The 13988-nt window shown below is 39.1% G+C and overlaps 1 protein-coding gene across 1 annotated transcript; it reads left to right on the forward strand.

Annotated features, from left to right (window-relative positions):
* The first annotated feature begins 1479 nt into the window (after positions 1 to 1479).
* LOC142838606 (olfactory receptor 6C74-like) lies at positions 1480 to 2427 on the forward strand. Its single transcript, XM_075954127.1, has one exon. The coding sequence runs from the start codon at positions 1489 to 1491 to the stop codon at positions 2425 to 2427; it is 939 nt and encodes a 312-aa protein (XP_075810242.1). The 5' UTR covers positions 1480 to 1488.
* The last annotated feature ends 11561 nt before the right edge of the window (positions 2428 to 13988 follow it).

Raw genomic sequence — 13988 nt, forward strand, 5'->3', positions numbered from 1 at the left:
AAAATATACAAGCATCTACATCAGTTCCTACTGTTTTTGCTCATATTTCTTACTCTTTCTTTTCTTCTCCACTACCCCTGACATTCTATCTTGCTGTAAAGACTAAAGTCTTAAGTATAATACCCAAGCACTATTCTTTTCTCCAGTTTCATAATGTTTATTAACTGAATGACAGCTAGAAATTTTAATATTATTATGAGGAAAACATGTCAACTAAAATTTGACTCATGTTATTTGATAATACAATACTTTCCAATGTATATTATTTATATAATATATAGCATAATTTTTATGTATAAAGTGATTTTTAACTTTATCAAATAGTTCTCCTCTTTTGTAGGTCATTTATTCTCCTTGTGAATTTCTTCATAAGATGAATCAGGAACATGTAAGCTTAAGAAGTACATAAGGAAAAACTTAAAGGTTTAAAAATATCATATTTGCTTCAAACACACACACACACACACACACACACACATTCCTCTAAAATTTTTCTCTTCAATTTCATTTCCCATTTCTAGATATCTTATATCTCAGAATTCTACACAACCTTTTAATCCTCCCATCTCATTCAGCCCCCTTAAACTCTATTTACATATATCTTTTATCTGGTGTACCTGTTGCTCAACATTTATTTTTTTGATACTAATATCTTAAGAATCCACAATGGTTTCTTATAGACACTGGCAGTAACAAACTGTTTCTGATTCAAAGAAAATTTCAACAAAATATATGGTGATAGCAGAAATCAAAGCAATAGGATTTGTAAAGAAAATTGCTTTAAGTCATCGAATTCAATAGAAATATAAACATTATCTCAATAATTTGTTTTCAATTTTGAAATTGCATCACTCCGTGAAAGTATTAAAATAAAAATCAGACAGTTCAGTTAGATAAGCTGAATAACCTAGAAAGTCATATTGATCTTACTGATGGTTTTTTCTTTCCCTCTCCTTTTTCTCTCCCTCCCTTCTCCCCTTCCTATCTCTAGCTCCTCTTTCTTTTTTCCATTCTTTTTCATTATAGACCACTGTGGTTCAAGTAACTAATGTCACTGGATTTATTTGAAAATATTTAATATTGTAGCAAATTAAAGTTCTTTGGGTGAGCAGAAAATATGACACACCATCCTAACTCTGGTATATGCTCAAGAAACAAAACATCTTTTGTCTTCCCTGAATCTTTAATTTACTGATAATTTGTTCTCTGAAAGTGATGAACAAATAACACCACCATATAGATTGTTCTAGAGTAAAATAAAAAAAATCCTGATTTCTGTCCAGATGCCATGAAGCTGTAAGCTACTGTTTTTCTGGTATAGCTCTCTTTAGATCGTTGATGAGTACTGTGTAGCTGTCTGAACCCTTGTCTTCTCAACGACTAGGGTACTTCGGCATTACTTATCACTAGCATGCTTCTGTAGTGATAACCTCCCTCCACCCACCTCTCTCTTGTCCACTTAGACCAGCTAACAGCCAGAGGACCACAATGAAGAACCACACAAAGGTGACATTTTTCATCCTAGCAGGTTTGACTGATGACCCGCTGTGGAAAGTTGTCTTATTCATCTTCCTGTTTCTTACCTATCTGCTCAGCATCACTGGCAATCTGACCATCATCACACTCACCCTGGTGGATGCTCACCTGAAGACCCCCATGTATTTTTTCCTTCGGAACTTTTCCCTCCTAGAGATTTCCTACACTACCACATGCATCCCCAAATTGCTTGCTACTATGGCAACTGGGGACAAAAGCATTTTGTATAACAGTTGTGCCATTCAGGTGTTTTTTGCTTTCTTACTTGGAGCATCAGAATTTTACTTGCTGGCAGCCATGTCCTATGACCGCTATGTGGCCATCTGCAAGCCCTTGCACTACATGACCATCATGAGCAATAAAGTCTGTATGCAGTTGGTCCTCAGTTGTTGGCTTGCTGGCTTCCTTGTCATCTTTCCACCACTCCTGTTAGGCTTGAATCTTGACTTCTGTGCTTCCAACATCGTTGATCATTTCTACTGTGACACAGTCCCACTCATGCAGATTTCCTGCACAGACACACAACTCCTAGAGATGATAGCCTTTGTCTTGGCTTTGGTGACACTCTTACTCACATTGTTAATGGTGATAATTTCCTACACCTACATAGCCATGACAATTCTAAAAATCCCTTCAACCAGCCAGAGGAAGAAGGCTTTCTCTACGTGTTCTTCTCACATGATTGTGATATCCCTCTCGTATGGCAGCTGCATCTTCATGTATGTTAAACCATCAGTCAAGCAGAGAGTATCTATTTCCAAGGGAATTTCCGTGCTCAACACCTCAGTGGCTCCACTTCTGAATCCTTTTATCTACACCTTGAGGAATCAGCAAGTGAAAACAGCATTCATTAATACAATACACAGGATTGCATCTTTCTCAAAGAAATGACTATACCATTTCACTATATGAAGGAAATGAAGAGAGAAGATTTAAATAACACCAGTAGTATATAAGATAAGTCTGCTTCAATTGCCTCTCCTTGTTTTGTTATTCATTTTCACATCTCACAGAATATTCTTGCTCTATAGAAGCAAAGTTTATGTGTGTGGGGAGCAGTGAGTTAAACTTAGAGTTTTGCACAAACTCAAGAAACACACTATTATTGAGCTATGATCACAGTTGTGTAACCTGAACCTCCAAAGGCTGTTTTCTCCCTAAAACTCATCTTCCTCTTTCCTCTAAGTGTGAACCAAAGAAATTGAGCTTATTTTTCTACATCTCTTTGTCCTTTAAAATTCTCATCATGACCACATGAATGAGCAGGGTTTTGATTCCCAACAGTAAAACTGCATGTAAAACAAAATGAATTTTAAAATCCCAATTAGTGAAAACTATTAAATTCTCTTTTATTTTATATCATGTTTAATGTGTGCTTAATGGAAACATTATTATGCTATTCTGTATTTGTGATCATTTATACACAAAGTACAGATATTGCTTAATATTTTTATTTACATCTCTCTAAATTTTAGCATGCATTTTATTTAAAAAAATTAACATCTGGATTGGCAGATTAGAGCCCTAGCTGCTAATCCTCCCTGCTTGAGTGTGGTTCCTGTACCCACATGGAAAATGGACAGAACCAAATTCCCACAAGATTTTCTTTGACTTCCTCCAAAAACAGTGCTCCTTTATCTTCTATAGACTCACTGACAAAAATGAATAAATAAAATATAATAAAATTTTAAATTAAGAATTTGTAGCAGTTTATCCATTATTGTGGTTACTAATCTTTAAAATATCGCTATATAGATAGATATATAATAAATATGTATATGTCATACATGTATGTATGGTAATTGTTATAAAATATTGTATGTAAAATATTTATTTTAAGACTTGCCCATTTGAAGTAGACAAAATTGCCGGGGAGAAAATTGGGATCTTGGGGGTGGGGTGGGGTGGGGGTAAGGGGAGAAGGGGAGAGAAAAGGGAGAAGGGGAGGATGGAGGGAACTTGGGGGAAAAGGAGGATTGGGATAAACGAAGGTTGGATAGGGGAGCACGGAAGCACAATTCTTAGTTAAGGGAGCCACCTTAGGGCTGGCAAGAGACTTGAACCTAGAGTGGCTCCCAGGAGCCCAAGGTGATGTCCCCAGTTAGTTCCTTGGGCAGCTGAGGATAGGGAACCTGAAATGACCCTATCCTAGAGCAATACTGATGAATATCTTGCATATCATCATAGAACATTCATCTGGTGATGGATGGAGATAGAGACAGAGACCCACACTGGAGCACTGGACTGAGCTCCCAAGGTCCCAATGAGGAGCAGAAGGAGGGAGAACATGAGCAGAGAAGTAGGGACCACGAGGGGTGCACCCACCCACTGAGACAGTGGGGCTCATCTATTGGGAGCTCACCAAGGCCAGCTGGACTGTGACTGAAAAAGCTTGGGATAGGGCCGGACTCTCTGAACATGGCAAACAATGAGGGCTGATGAGAAGCCAAGGACAATGGCACGGGATTTTGATCCTACTTAATGTGCTGGCTTTGTGGGAGCCTACCCAGTTTGGATGTTCACCTTCCTAGATATGGACGGAGGGGGGAGGACCTAAGACTTACCACAGGGCAGGGAACCCTGACTGCTCTTTGGACTGGAGAGGGAGGGGGAGAGGAGTAGGGGGAGGGGGAGAAGGGTGGGAGGAGGGGGAGGGAAATGGGAGGCTGGGAGGAGGCGGAAAAAATAAGAAGAAGAAAAAAAAAGACTTGCCCATTTGTATTTTACAAATAATACTAGCCATATCTAAACTTAAATGTGTTAGTATTACTTGTTCATTTGAATATTAGTAATAAAACAGGTATTTACACTTTTAAAATTTTGAGTAGCTTACTATATTTTTTGAGATCATGGGAGATGATTTGTGATTGATTACTGAATAAAAGCAAGGCAATTCTATTATTTTCAAAACTGTTGCTTATCTGATATATGTTTCAGACAGAAGTTTATGTGCACATAAATAGTGAACAAGAAGGGATATATGCAACTGTGCAGGTGTCCTCCTCAACTTGTGAAACAACGAAAGTTTCAGAAAGTTTCCTTCTCCGCAGGAGAAATTTTAACTGTTGATCAAAAAACATATAAGTAATATTTATATATGCCTTAGAAAAGGATTTAATTATTAGACTTATCTACACTCAAGGAATTTCTTAAAATTTCAGAATCTACTATATCGATGAGTATCTCGTTCATAGTACATTGCTATTAATCTTTGAATTAAAACATCTATTCTTAAGCCTATATAACATGTAATATTTATAGAACCTGTTCACTTTACCTTCCCAGCTCTTGTTTTGCTGGTATTCTAAGAGTTTTCAACGACTTTAACAAGAAAACCTTTAGTTCTTCATAAAAATCAATTTTAAATCATTTGCGTATTAGAAGAAACTGCTTGTCCTTTTAAGGAAACATGTTTTTCCTCATGTAAGAATAAACTATCGTCTCAATGAAGTAAATAAGATAAGATACTTGATACTGGGCATATTTTAAATTAAAAGTATTCTTAAAAATAAGAAATTATGAATAGAATTATATTTACTAAAGTCATGAAAATATTTCATACTCTGCTTGTGTGGTGTGTCTATACATATGTCCATATGTGCACATGTCTGCAGAGGGCAGGGGTCAATATCAAGTGATTTCACAGGTTGCTTTCTACCATATTATCATAAATTTATTTAGTGTGTGGGTGTGTTATGAGAATGTACCTATTCAATGCAAACATGGAAGCCAACTCATGAGTTTGCTTCTCATAGTACAAATGTTATAAAGACAAAATATTCCTCTGTTTCATCTTAATTTCCATAAGTAAGCATTACCATCTCACTGTAGCAATTTGAAATAGGAAATAAAAGTTTTATCTGATGCTTCATTTAAAAGTTTAAGGCATTTCAAACTAGACATGTTCAAATTTAATGTGTCAATAATCCTACCTTGAAAATGGCATCAATTTTTCTATATGTTAGCATTAATTGTTACACCTTCCATTTTGTTATGGAAGAGTGAAATCTTGGGCCTACTTCTTGGGCCAATTTTTCTAGTGTGTCTTTATTGCCCAATTTTTCATAAAATAGTGAGTTTTGCAACTGAAAATGAGGGTAACCTTGCCTACTCCTTATTTCCTCTGACAAAATCCAACCATTGTCTTTGAGCCTGTATTTACCACCCCATATACATTTAGACTGACTGGTTTACTCTTTTCCAACATTCAATCTTAGTGAAAACTGCAAATTGCAAGTTTCATTATATCACTAATATGTTTAAGTAGAAGCAATAGTCCCCATTTCTTGAAGGAAAAAGACCAAATGATTTTTATGTTTAACTAGTCTTGCATGATCTGGCTTCTATTGCCTTTATCAACCCCATCTAGTAGATGTTCATTTGGTTCCATTTTGATGCCTTTAAGTGAATTTTCAGCTCAGAACTTAGTGGGATGTTGTAGGAAATTGAAAGATAATGCTGAGAGAAATGCACAATAGAGATCTGGCTTGTCAAGTTTAAGGAGTCAGTTTGAGAGTTACTGGATGACGTTTTCGTCAGTTGTGTGAATATCTGGATTAAAAATCAGCGGTTTCTGCTGAGATTGCAGCTTCAGTGGTGCACCGCTGGACTGAAACCTGTTCTTTACTGGGATAATCTATGCTAGTTAGCTGAGCTCAGAAAATGAGTCTTACATAAGACGAAACCAGCATTTCTAGGTGAAATCTGGGGGTTGTTTCCTAAGGGTCATCAAAGAGAGCTATAGCCCAGAGAAGCCAAGGCTTTATCTCAGGTTGGCAGCCAAAGCTGATAATGCATTACTGCTCTTGGCAGAATGAAAGCAGCTGATTGAAGGGTCATGTAAGGCAGCTAAGGCCTTGCTTACATGAGAAACCAGGGAAGGCCCTAGATGCAACCTAATTTATAATTAGAGACCTCTGTATTTGAAGGGGTCTTGGAAGGAAGTCCAGGAGAGAATGCTGATGACGGTGTGGCACCATCGCAGTGGAAATCACAGAATATTGACAATAACAGGATTATGGAATGACCACAGAGAGAGCATAAGCCTATGAGACAACCTGTGAGTGCTGCAGATGTCAGAGCTTGGAAAATGACCCTGCCCCAGCCTTTGCGCTCAGAAGGATCATGAGTCCCAGATTTCATTGATGATGTTTATAATCAGTATATTGACTTTTGCTTTGATACAGGGTAATCTTGACTGAGAAAATGTTTATATCAAATTGGTCTGTAGACAAGTCTATAGAACTTTATTATTTATTTGAGATGACTCAGCCCACTGTGGGTCGCTCCACCCCTTATCAAGTGTCCTGGGTTTTATAAGAAAGCTGAATGAACAAGCCCTGGGGGGCAAGCTCCATTCTTCCTTGGCCTCTCTTTCTGGGCCTCCTTCTGGGTGTCTCTTGAGTTCCTGTACTGATTGCCTGTAATAATGGATTCTAACACGTAAGCCAAACAAACATTTTCCTCCCCAAGTTGCCTTTGACCATGGCTTGTTCATTCTGCTTTCTTATATAACCCAGGACACTTTTAAAATTATGTTATGAATTGAATGTGGAATCCACTGGAACTAACATGGTGTTTTGTTTTGCATTTGATTTAGTTTTAAAATTTTTTTATATAATATATTTTGATCATATTCATTCTCATTTCCAAGCCCATTCCAAGGGTGTGACATGTGTGGAGAAGACCTTTGTACTGTTTAGGAGGTTATTTAAGGACGAAAGTGGAAGGGGCACTTCTTGGGGGAAAAAAGACTGCAACTGAGACACTAGTAGTGGAGTTGATAAAAATCACCACAGGCATTTACAGGCATCAACTTCTTTATCTTTTATTTCATTTTCTTATTTTTTTTCCCAAAACATCCAGACTGCAGTTTTGTCTCCCCCTTCTTCTCCCATTTTCCTGTCTCCTATTCCCTGGCTCTACTGTATTCCTTCAGAAAAGGCAGGCCTCCAAGGGAGATGAGTCAAACATGGCTGAAGCAATAACCCACAAAGTCTGTCTAATGATTTATTAAGGGGTGCAATGGAAGAACAGATTCATTAGTCTCCCCAAATGCCATTAGTTAAATGGGTTGAGTTCCCATGATGCATGGCATGACAAGATGAAACAAAACTAGGCACAAACCATCATATCAAGACTGGAAGAGGCAACCCAGTAGGAAGGAAAGGGTGTCATGAGCAGGCAAAAGGGTCAGAAACATCCCCACCTCTGCTCTTAGGAATCTCACAAGGAGCCAAAGCTGGCAACCGTAATATATACAGAAGACCGAGTGCAGGCCCATGCAGGCTCCATGACTACTGTTTCAGTCTCTGTGAGGCCCTATGAGCCGTGCTTAGTTGATTCTGTAGACCATGTTCTCGTGGTATTCTCGACCCCTCTGGTTCCTATAATTACTCCTCCCCCTCTTCCATGGGGTTTCCTGAGCTCCGAGGGGAAGGACCCAATGAATCACTCCAATTTGGGATCTCTCTCTGCCTAATGTTTGGATGTGTATCTGTTCCTATCAGTTGCTGATGGAGGCCTCTCTCATGATGATTGGGCTATCAAAGATCTGAGTGTAGCAGAATATCATTAAGAACCAGTTTACTGAATTTTTCTCTATCCTGGGTCTCTGGGTCATCTAGTCTCCAGTTCCTGGTAATTCAAGTAGTGTCAGGCATGGGCTCCCTTTCTGTGGCATGGGCCTCAAATTGACCTGGTAGGGCATTCCCCCTAGCTCTGTGCTTCCATTGCTCTAGCACATCCAAGGCAGGATAGATTGTGGGCTGCAGGTTTTGTGGCTGGATTGGAAGCTCTGCCTGGTTAGAGTAGATGACAGGCTCATGCTCCATATTCTCCATTACTAGGAGTCCTTGATAGGGTCATCCTTGTAGATTTCTGGGAGTTTCTACTGTACTAGGTTTCCGCATCATCTCACCAAATGCCTTACAATTCCAGCTATCTCTCCCAGTACTCACTCCCTTCACATCCTCCACCTGATCCCTCCTGTTCCCATCTCTACCCACCCCAGACCATCTATAAAATCTATTCTTTTTGAGTCTGTGGATTGTAGCCCAATTATCATTTACTTAACAGCTAATATACAATTATAGGTCAGTACATATGTTTGTCTCTCTAATTAGGGTTACCTCACTCAGGATGTTTTTTTTTCTAGCTCCACCATCTGCCTGCAAATATCATGATGTCATTTTTTAACAACTGAGTAAACATTCCATTGTATACATGTATCACATTTTCTTTATTCATTCCTTAGTTGAAGGACATCTAGGTTGTTTCCATATTCAGACTATTTTTCACAATGTACAGAGTGGAGCAAGTGTCCTTGGGGTAGGATGGAGTGTCCTTTGGGTATATGCCCAAGAGTGGTATAGCTTGAGGTAGATCAGTTCCCAGTTTTGAGGAAACATTGTATTAATTCGCATAGTAGTTGTACAAGTTTGCACTCCCATCAGCAATGGAGGAGTGCTCCTCTGGCTCCATATTTTTGCCATAATGAACTGTCACTTATGTTATTGATCTTAGCTGACAGGTGTAAGATGGAATCTCAAAGTAGTTTTGACTTGCATTTCCCTGTGGCTAAGGACATTGAACGTTTCTTTCTGTGTTTCTCAGTCTCTATTTAGATTTGTACCCCATTAGTTAATTGGATTATTTGGTATTTTGATGTCTACTACCTTGAGTTCTTTATATATTTTGGACCAGGAACCAAGTTCTACACAGAAGATTGGAACGGGGTATAAAATAGTCATGACAAGTGTACTTGTCAGGCTCATAAGAAGGGAAGGGAGTGCTGAAATATAAGGCATTATATTGAGAGTGCATCGTGGAAAATCAATCGGTTTCCCATGCCAACAGATGATCACCAACCTGTGTACATATTGGCTGTGATAATTAGAGTTATTTAAAGCATTTAAGTAGACTTGAAGTTGGAAGGGTGATGTGGGTAATTGGATGGGAAAGTAGAAATGGATATGTTCAAAATACAATGAATATATATGTCTGAAATTTCCAAACCTGAGTAAAATATGACAGGATTGTATTGTACAAGTCTCAGCCACCATAGTCTACAATGTCAGTACCAGGATCATAAACTTATGGCCTCTATGACAAAAGCTATAAGACCATGTAGAGCAAAATCAAAGACATAAACAAACAGAGGGATTTGCTATGGTGATGGATAAGAAGATTCATCACTGTGGACACAATTGTTTCTTATGCTAGTGCAGCAAGTATGATTATATCAGGTCACCACCTGGTCTTCAATATATTTTTTGATATAAGGTCTCTCACTGAATCTGGGCTCTGTTGGTTCTGCTATACAGGACGTCAAACGAGCACCTAGAATCCTCCTGTCTCCATGCATTACCCCCAAGCACACTAGCTCTGGGATCACAGTACAAAGCTGAAGCCCAGCTTTTGACATGGGTGCTGAAGATCCAAGCTCAGGTGCACATGCTTATGTGGCAAGTACCTGACCAACTGAGAAGTCTTGCTAGGCCAGATTTCACGCTTTTAAAACCTACTTTGCCCTCGAACACAAAACTATTTTTTTTTCTATTTCTGAGACAAGGTTTCTCCGTAGCTTTTTTTGTTCCTATCCTGGAACTAGCTCTTCTATACCAGGCTGGCCTCGAACTCACAGAGATCTGCCTGCCTCTGCCTCCCGAGTGCTAGGATTAAAGGCGTGCGCCACCACCGCCCAGCCACAAAACTATTTTTAACCATTGTTTTCAATAAAATACTCATAAAAGTCAAACCAACTCCTGAATATGCCTCTAAAAACAGTTCTGGTATGGGTTCCATCTGGAGGAACAAACCTTCAATCGAATAAGATATTGGTTGATTACTCCCCCAAGTTTTATGTAGGCACTAGTTTGACTTCTCCATGTTTAATGAATTATGGAGGCATTGTCTTCAGCCATGGGGCTTTCCTGTCAGGTGGGTGATAGCTTAGTTTATTTAGGAATTCCCATGGGACCTCTCTGGTCAAAAACTTGATTAGATGTAAACCAGTCCCGATACTGGAAACGTCATTTGGAGATAAGAAATGTGCATGTGGTGCTGTCTCCCTCATTATTTGACAGTTTTTAAAATAACACCTCAATATATTTTCATATTTTAGGAAGCTTATACTGTACAAGGTTTCCATACTACCCCTCAAATGGTCCTTAATTTTACTATCTCTTCTTTTATACTCTCCCTCATCCTTCTCGTCCCTCCCCATCCCCAAAATTATTTTTAAAGTCTTTGAATTTTTAAAAGAATGTTTACATAAGATTAACCAAGCACTTTATCCTCAACTTCTAAATGCAGTTTCCACTACTTAAGATAGCTATTAATGACTAGTGATTAAGTTGGCAGCATTGCTTTATCTAGTAAAAGGATCCAGAATAAGATTTTACAAATTTTCACCAAATTGTTTACTTCTTTAGTTTCACACAGTCAAATTATTTTTTGCTAAATACCTTCTGGAAAAAAAAGGACATTTCTTCCTATTGCTATTCACTGCCCAATAAAAAAGTAATCATTTACTATATAAAAGGTGAGGTGTTTGACATGCAGATGACAAACGCAGCAGCGCCACCTGGTGGAAAAAATTACTGCGACTGTAGCTGATTGTTCACACCACACATTTCATACTTAAAAAACTCCAACATGGGACTCCCCACAAGGCAGGGAACATTGACTGCTCTTCGGGCTGATGAGAGAGGGGGAGTTGATTGGGGGAGGGGGAGGGAAATGGGAGGTGGTGGCGGGGAGGAGACAGAAATCTTTAATAAATAAATAAACAAATAAATAAACTCCAACATGTGCCCTCTCCTCAGCTGCCCAAGGAACAAACTGGGGACATCTCCTTGGACACCTGGGAACTCCTCTAGAGTCAAGTCTCTTGCCAACCCTAAAATGGCTTCCTTAATTAAGATATATACTTCCCTGCTCCCATATCTACCCTTCCTCCATCCCAACCATCCCATTCCCCCAAGCGCTCCCCATCCTCCCCTTCTCACTTCTCTCTACCCATCTCTGCTTACCCCTACCCCAGCCCCACCCCCAAGCTCCCAATTTTTGCCTGGCAATATCTAGGAGGATAATTATATGTTTTTCTTTGGGTTCACCTTCTTATTTAGCTTCTCTAGGATCACAAATTATAGGCTCAATGTCTTTTATTTATGGTTAGAATCCACTAATGAGTGAGTACATACCATATTCATCTTTTTGGGTTTGGGTTACCTCACTCAGGATAGTGTTTTCTATTTCCATCCATTTGTATGCAAAATTCAAGATGTCTTTGTTTTTACACCGCTGAATAATACTCTAATATGTACGTATTCCACACTTTCTTCATCCATTCTTCCATTGAGGGCACCTAGGTTGTTTCCAGGTTCTGGCTATTACAAATAATGCTGCTATGAACATAGTTGAACAAATGCTTTTGTAGTATGGTAGGGCATCTCTTGGGTATATTCCCAAGAGTGGTATTGCTGGGTCCTGGGGTAGGTTGATCCCAAATTTCCTGAGAAACCGCCACACTGATTTCCAAAGTGGTTGCACAAGTTTGCATTCTCACCAGCAATGGATGACTGTTCCTCTTACTCCACAACCTCTCCAGCAGAGGCTATCATTGGTGTTTTTTATTTTAGCCATTCTGACAGGTGTAAGATGGTATCTCAAAGTTGTTTTGCTTTGCATTTCCCTGATCGCTAAGGAGGTTGAGCATGACCTCAAGTCTCTTTTGGCCATTTGAAGTTCTTCTGTTGAGAATTCTCTGTTCAAATCAGTGCCCCATTTTTTAATTGGGTTAATTAGCATTTTAAAGTCTAGTTTCTTGGCTTATCCTATAGCCACACTGATGTGTATCTTGCATATCATAGAACCTTCATCTGGCTATGGATGGAGATAGAGACAGAGACCCGCATTGGAGCACTGGACTGAGCTCCCAAGGTCCAAACGAGGAGCAGAAGGAGGGAGAACAAGAGCAAAGAAGTCAGGACCCCGAGGGGTGCACCCACCCACTGAGGCAGTGGGGCTGATCTAATGGGAGTTCACCAAGGCCAGCTGGACTGGGACTGATGGAGCATGTGATCAAACCAGACTCTCTGAACATGGCTGACAAGGAGGGCTGACTGAGAAGCCAAGGACAATGGCACTGGGTTTTGATTCTACTGCATGTCCTGGCTTTGTGGGAGCCTAGTCTGTTTGGATGCTCACCTTCCTAGACCTGGATGGAAGAGGGGGGGACCTTGGACTTCCCACAGGGCAGGGAACCCTGACTGTTCTTTGGACTGGAGAGGGAAGGTGGGGAGAGGGAGGAATATGGGAAGAGGTGGAAATTTTTAATAAAAAAGAATTATAAAAAAAACAAAAAACCAAAAAAACTCCAACATGACCGAGTGTGAAATTTCTCTCTCAGTATAATGTAATAAATGCATTTTCATTAAAATATTATGTTTCTTTGAAGTTTACTTGAGTTGGTTCATTCTGTCCTTCACCACTTCACTCTGTTGTATTTGTATACTAATTGCATAATTCATATATGGCTGACTTCTTACCACTTAACTCTTTGTAAGCCATTTATAACTCCCCAGCATGAGTTTTCAATGCTTTTAATTAGCTTCATATTTGGGGATGCTTCTGTCTCAGCCATTAAAGATTCCCACGCTACTTAACCAGAATGCCCACAAAACGCATGTTTCTTCAAAAGGAGGATCTACGTAGTAGTGAACACAGACATTTTTAAAGCATAAGAATGAATTAGTAGTGTGTTAAATTACCAGTATCACTACTTTTGAAGTTCCAATATTTTAGTGGGATCAGTTGACAGTGGTGGCCAGAGTTGGTGTGTTTGAATAGTATAGACAAGATTTAACTCCAATTATTATGAAAGGTCAAATATTTTTCTAAGAAACCTGAAGCCATTGCCATTGTGAATTCAAAGGGCCTACACAATAATTAGACTGATTCTCAAAGACACAAAGAGTGAAACTTTAAAATGACATAGGAACTCAAGGAAAACACCTTTTGCTCAAAAAGAGGAAAACTTCACAAAGAACCAAAGACATTGACTGAAAATGGAATGGACTGCCTTGCAATTCTCTGCTATGCTGCTGCGAGGCTACCACCTCATTGACTATTGACTCAGAAAGTATTCAAGTAGAATTCATTTTGAATAACTTAATTGTTTAAAATTTATCTATGACACTCAGGAGGCAGAGGCAAGAAGATATCTGTTTGAGGCCAGCCTGGTCTACAGAGCAAGTCCAGGACAGCCTGGACTTCTATTACAAAGAAACCCTGCTTTGAAACACATTCACATACACACATATTTTCACACACACACACACGCACACACGTATATGTTTTAATACATATGTATATAAAATATATAATATTAAATGCTAAATGAAGGTATCCAAAATCTGTCATTTTTGGTTTCCTCTAAAGTCTTTACT

This window comes from Microtus pennsylvanicus, chromosome 20, assembly GCF_037038515.1.
Source record: "Microtus pennsylvanicus isolate mMicPen1 chromosome 20, mMicPen1.hap1, whole genome shotgun sequence".
NCBI classification, from domain to species: domain Eukaryota; kingdom Metazoa; phylum Chordata; class Mammalia; order Rodentia; family Cricetidae; genus Microtus; species Microtus pennsylvanicus.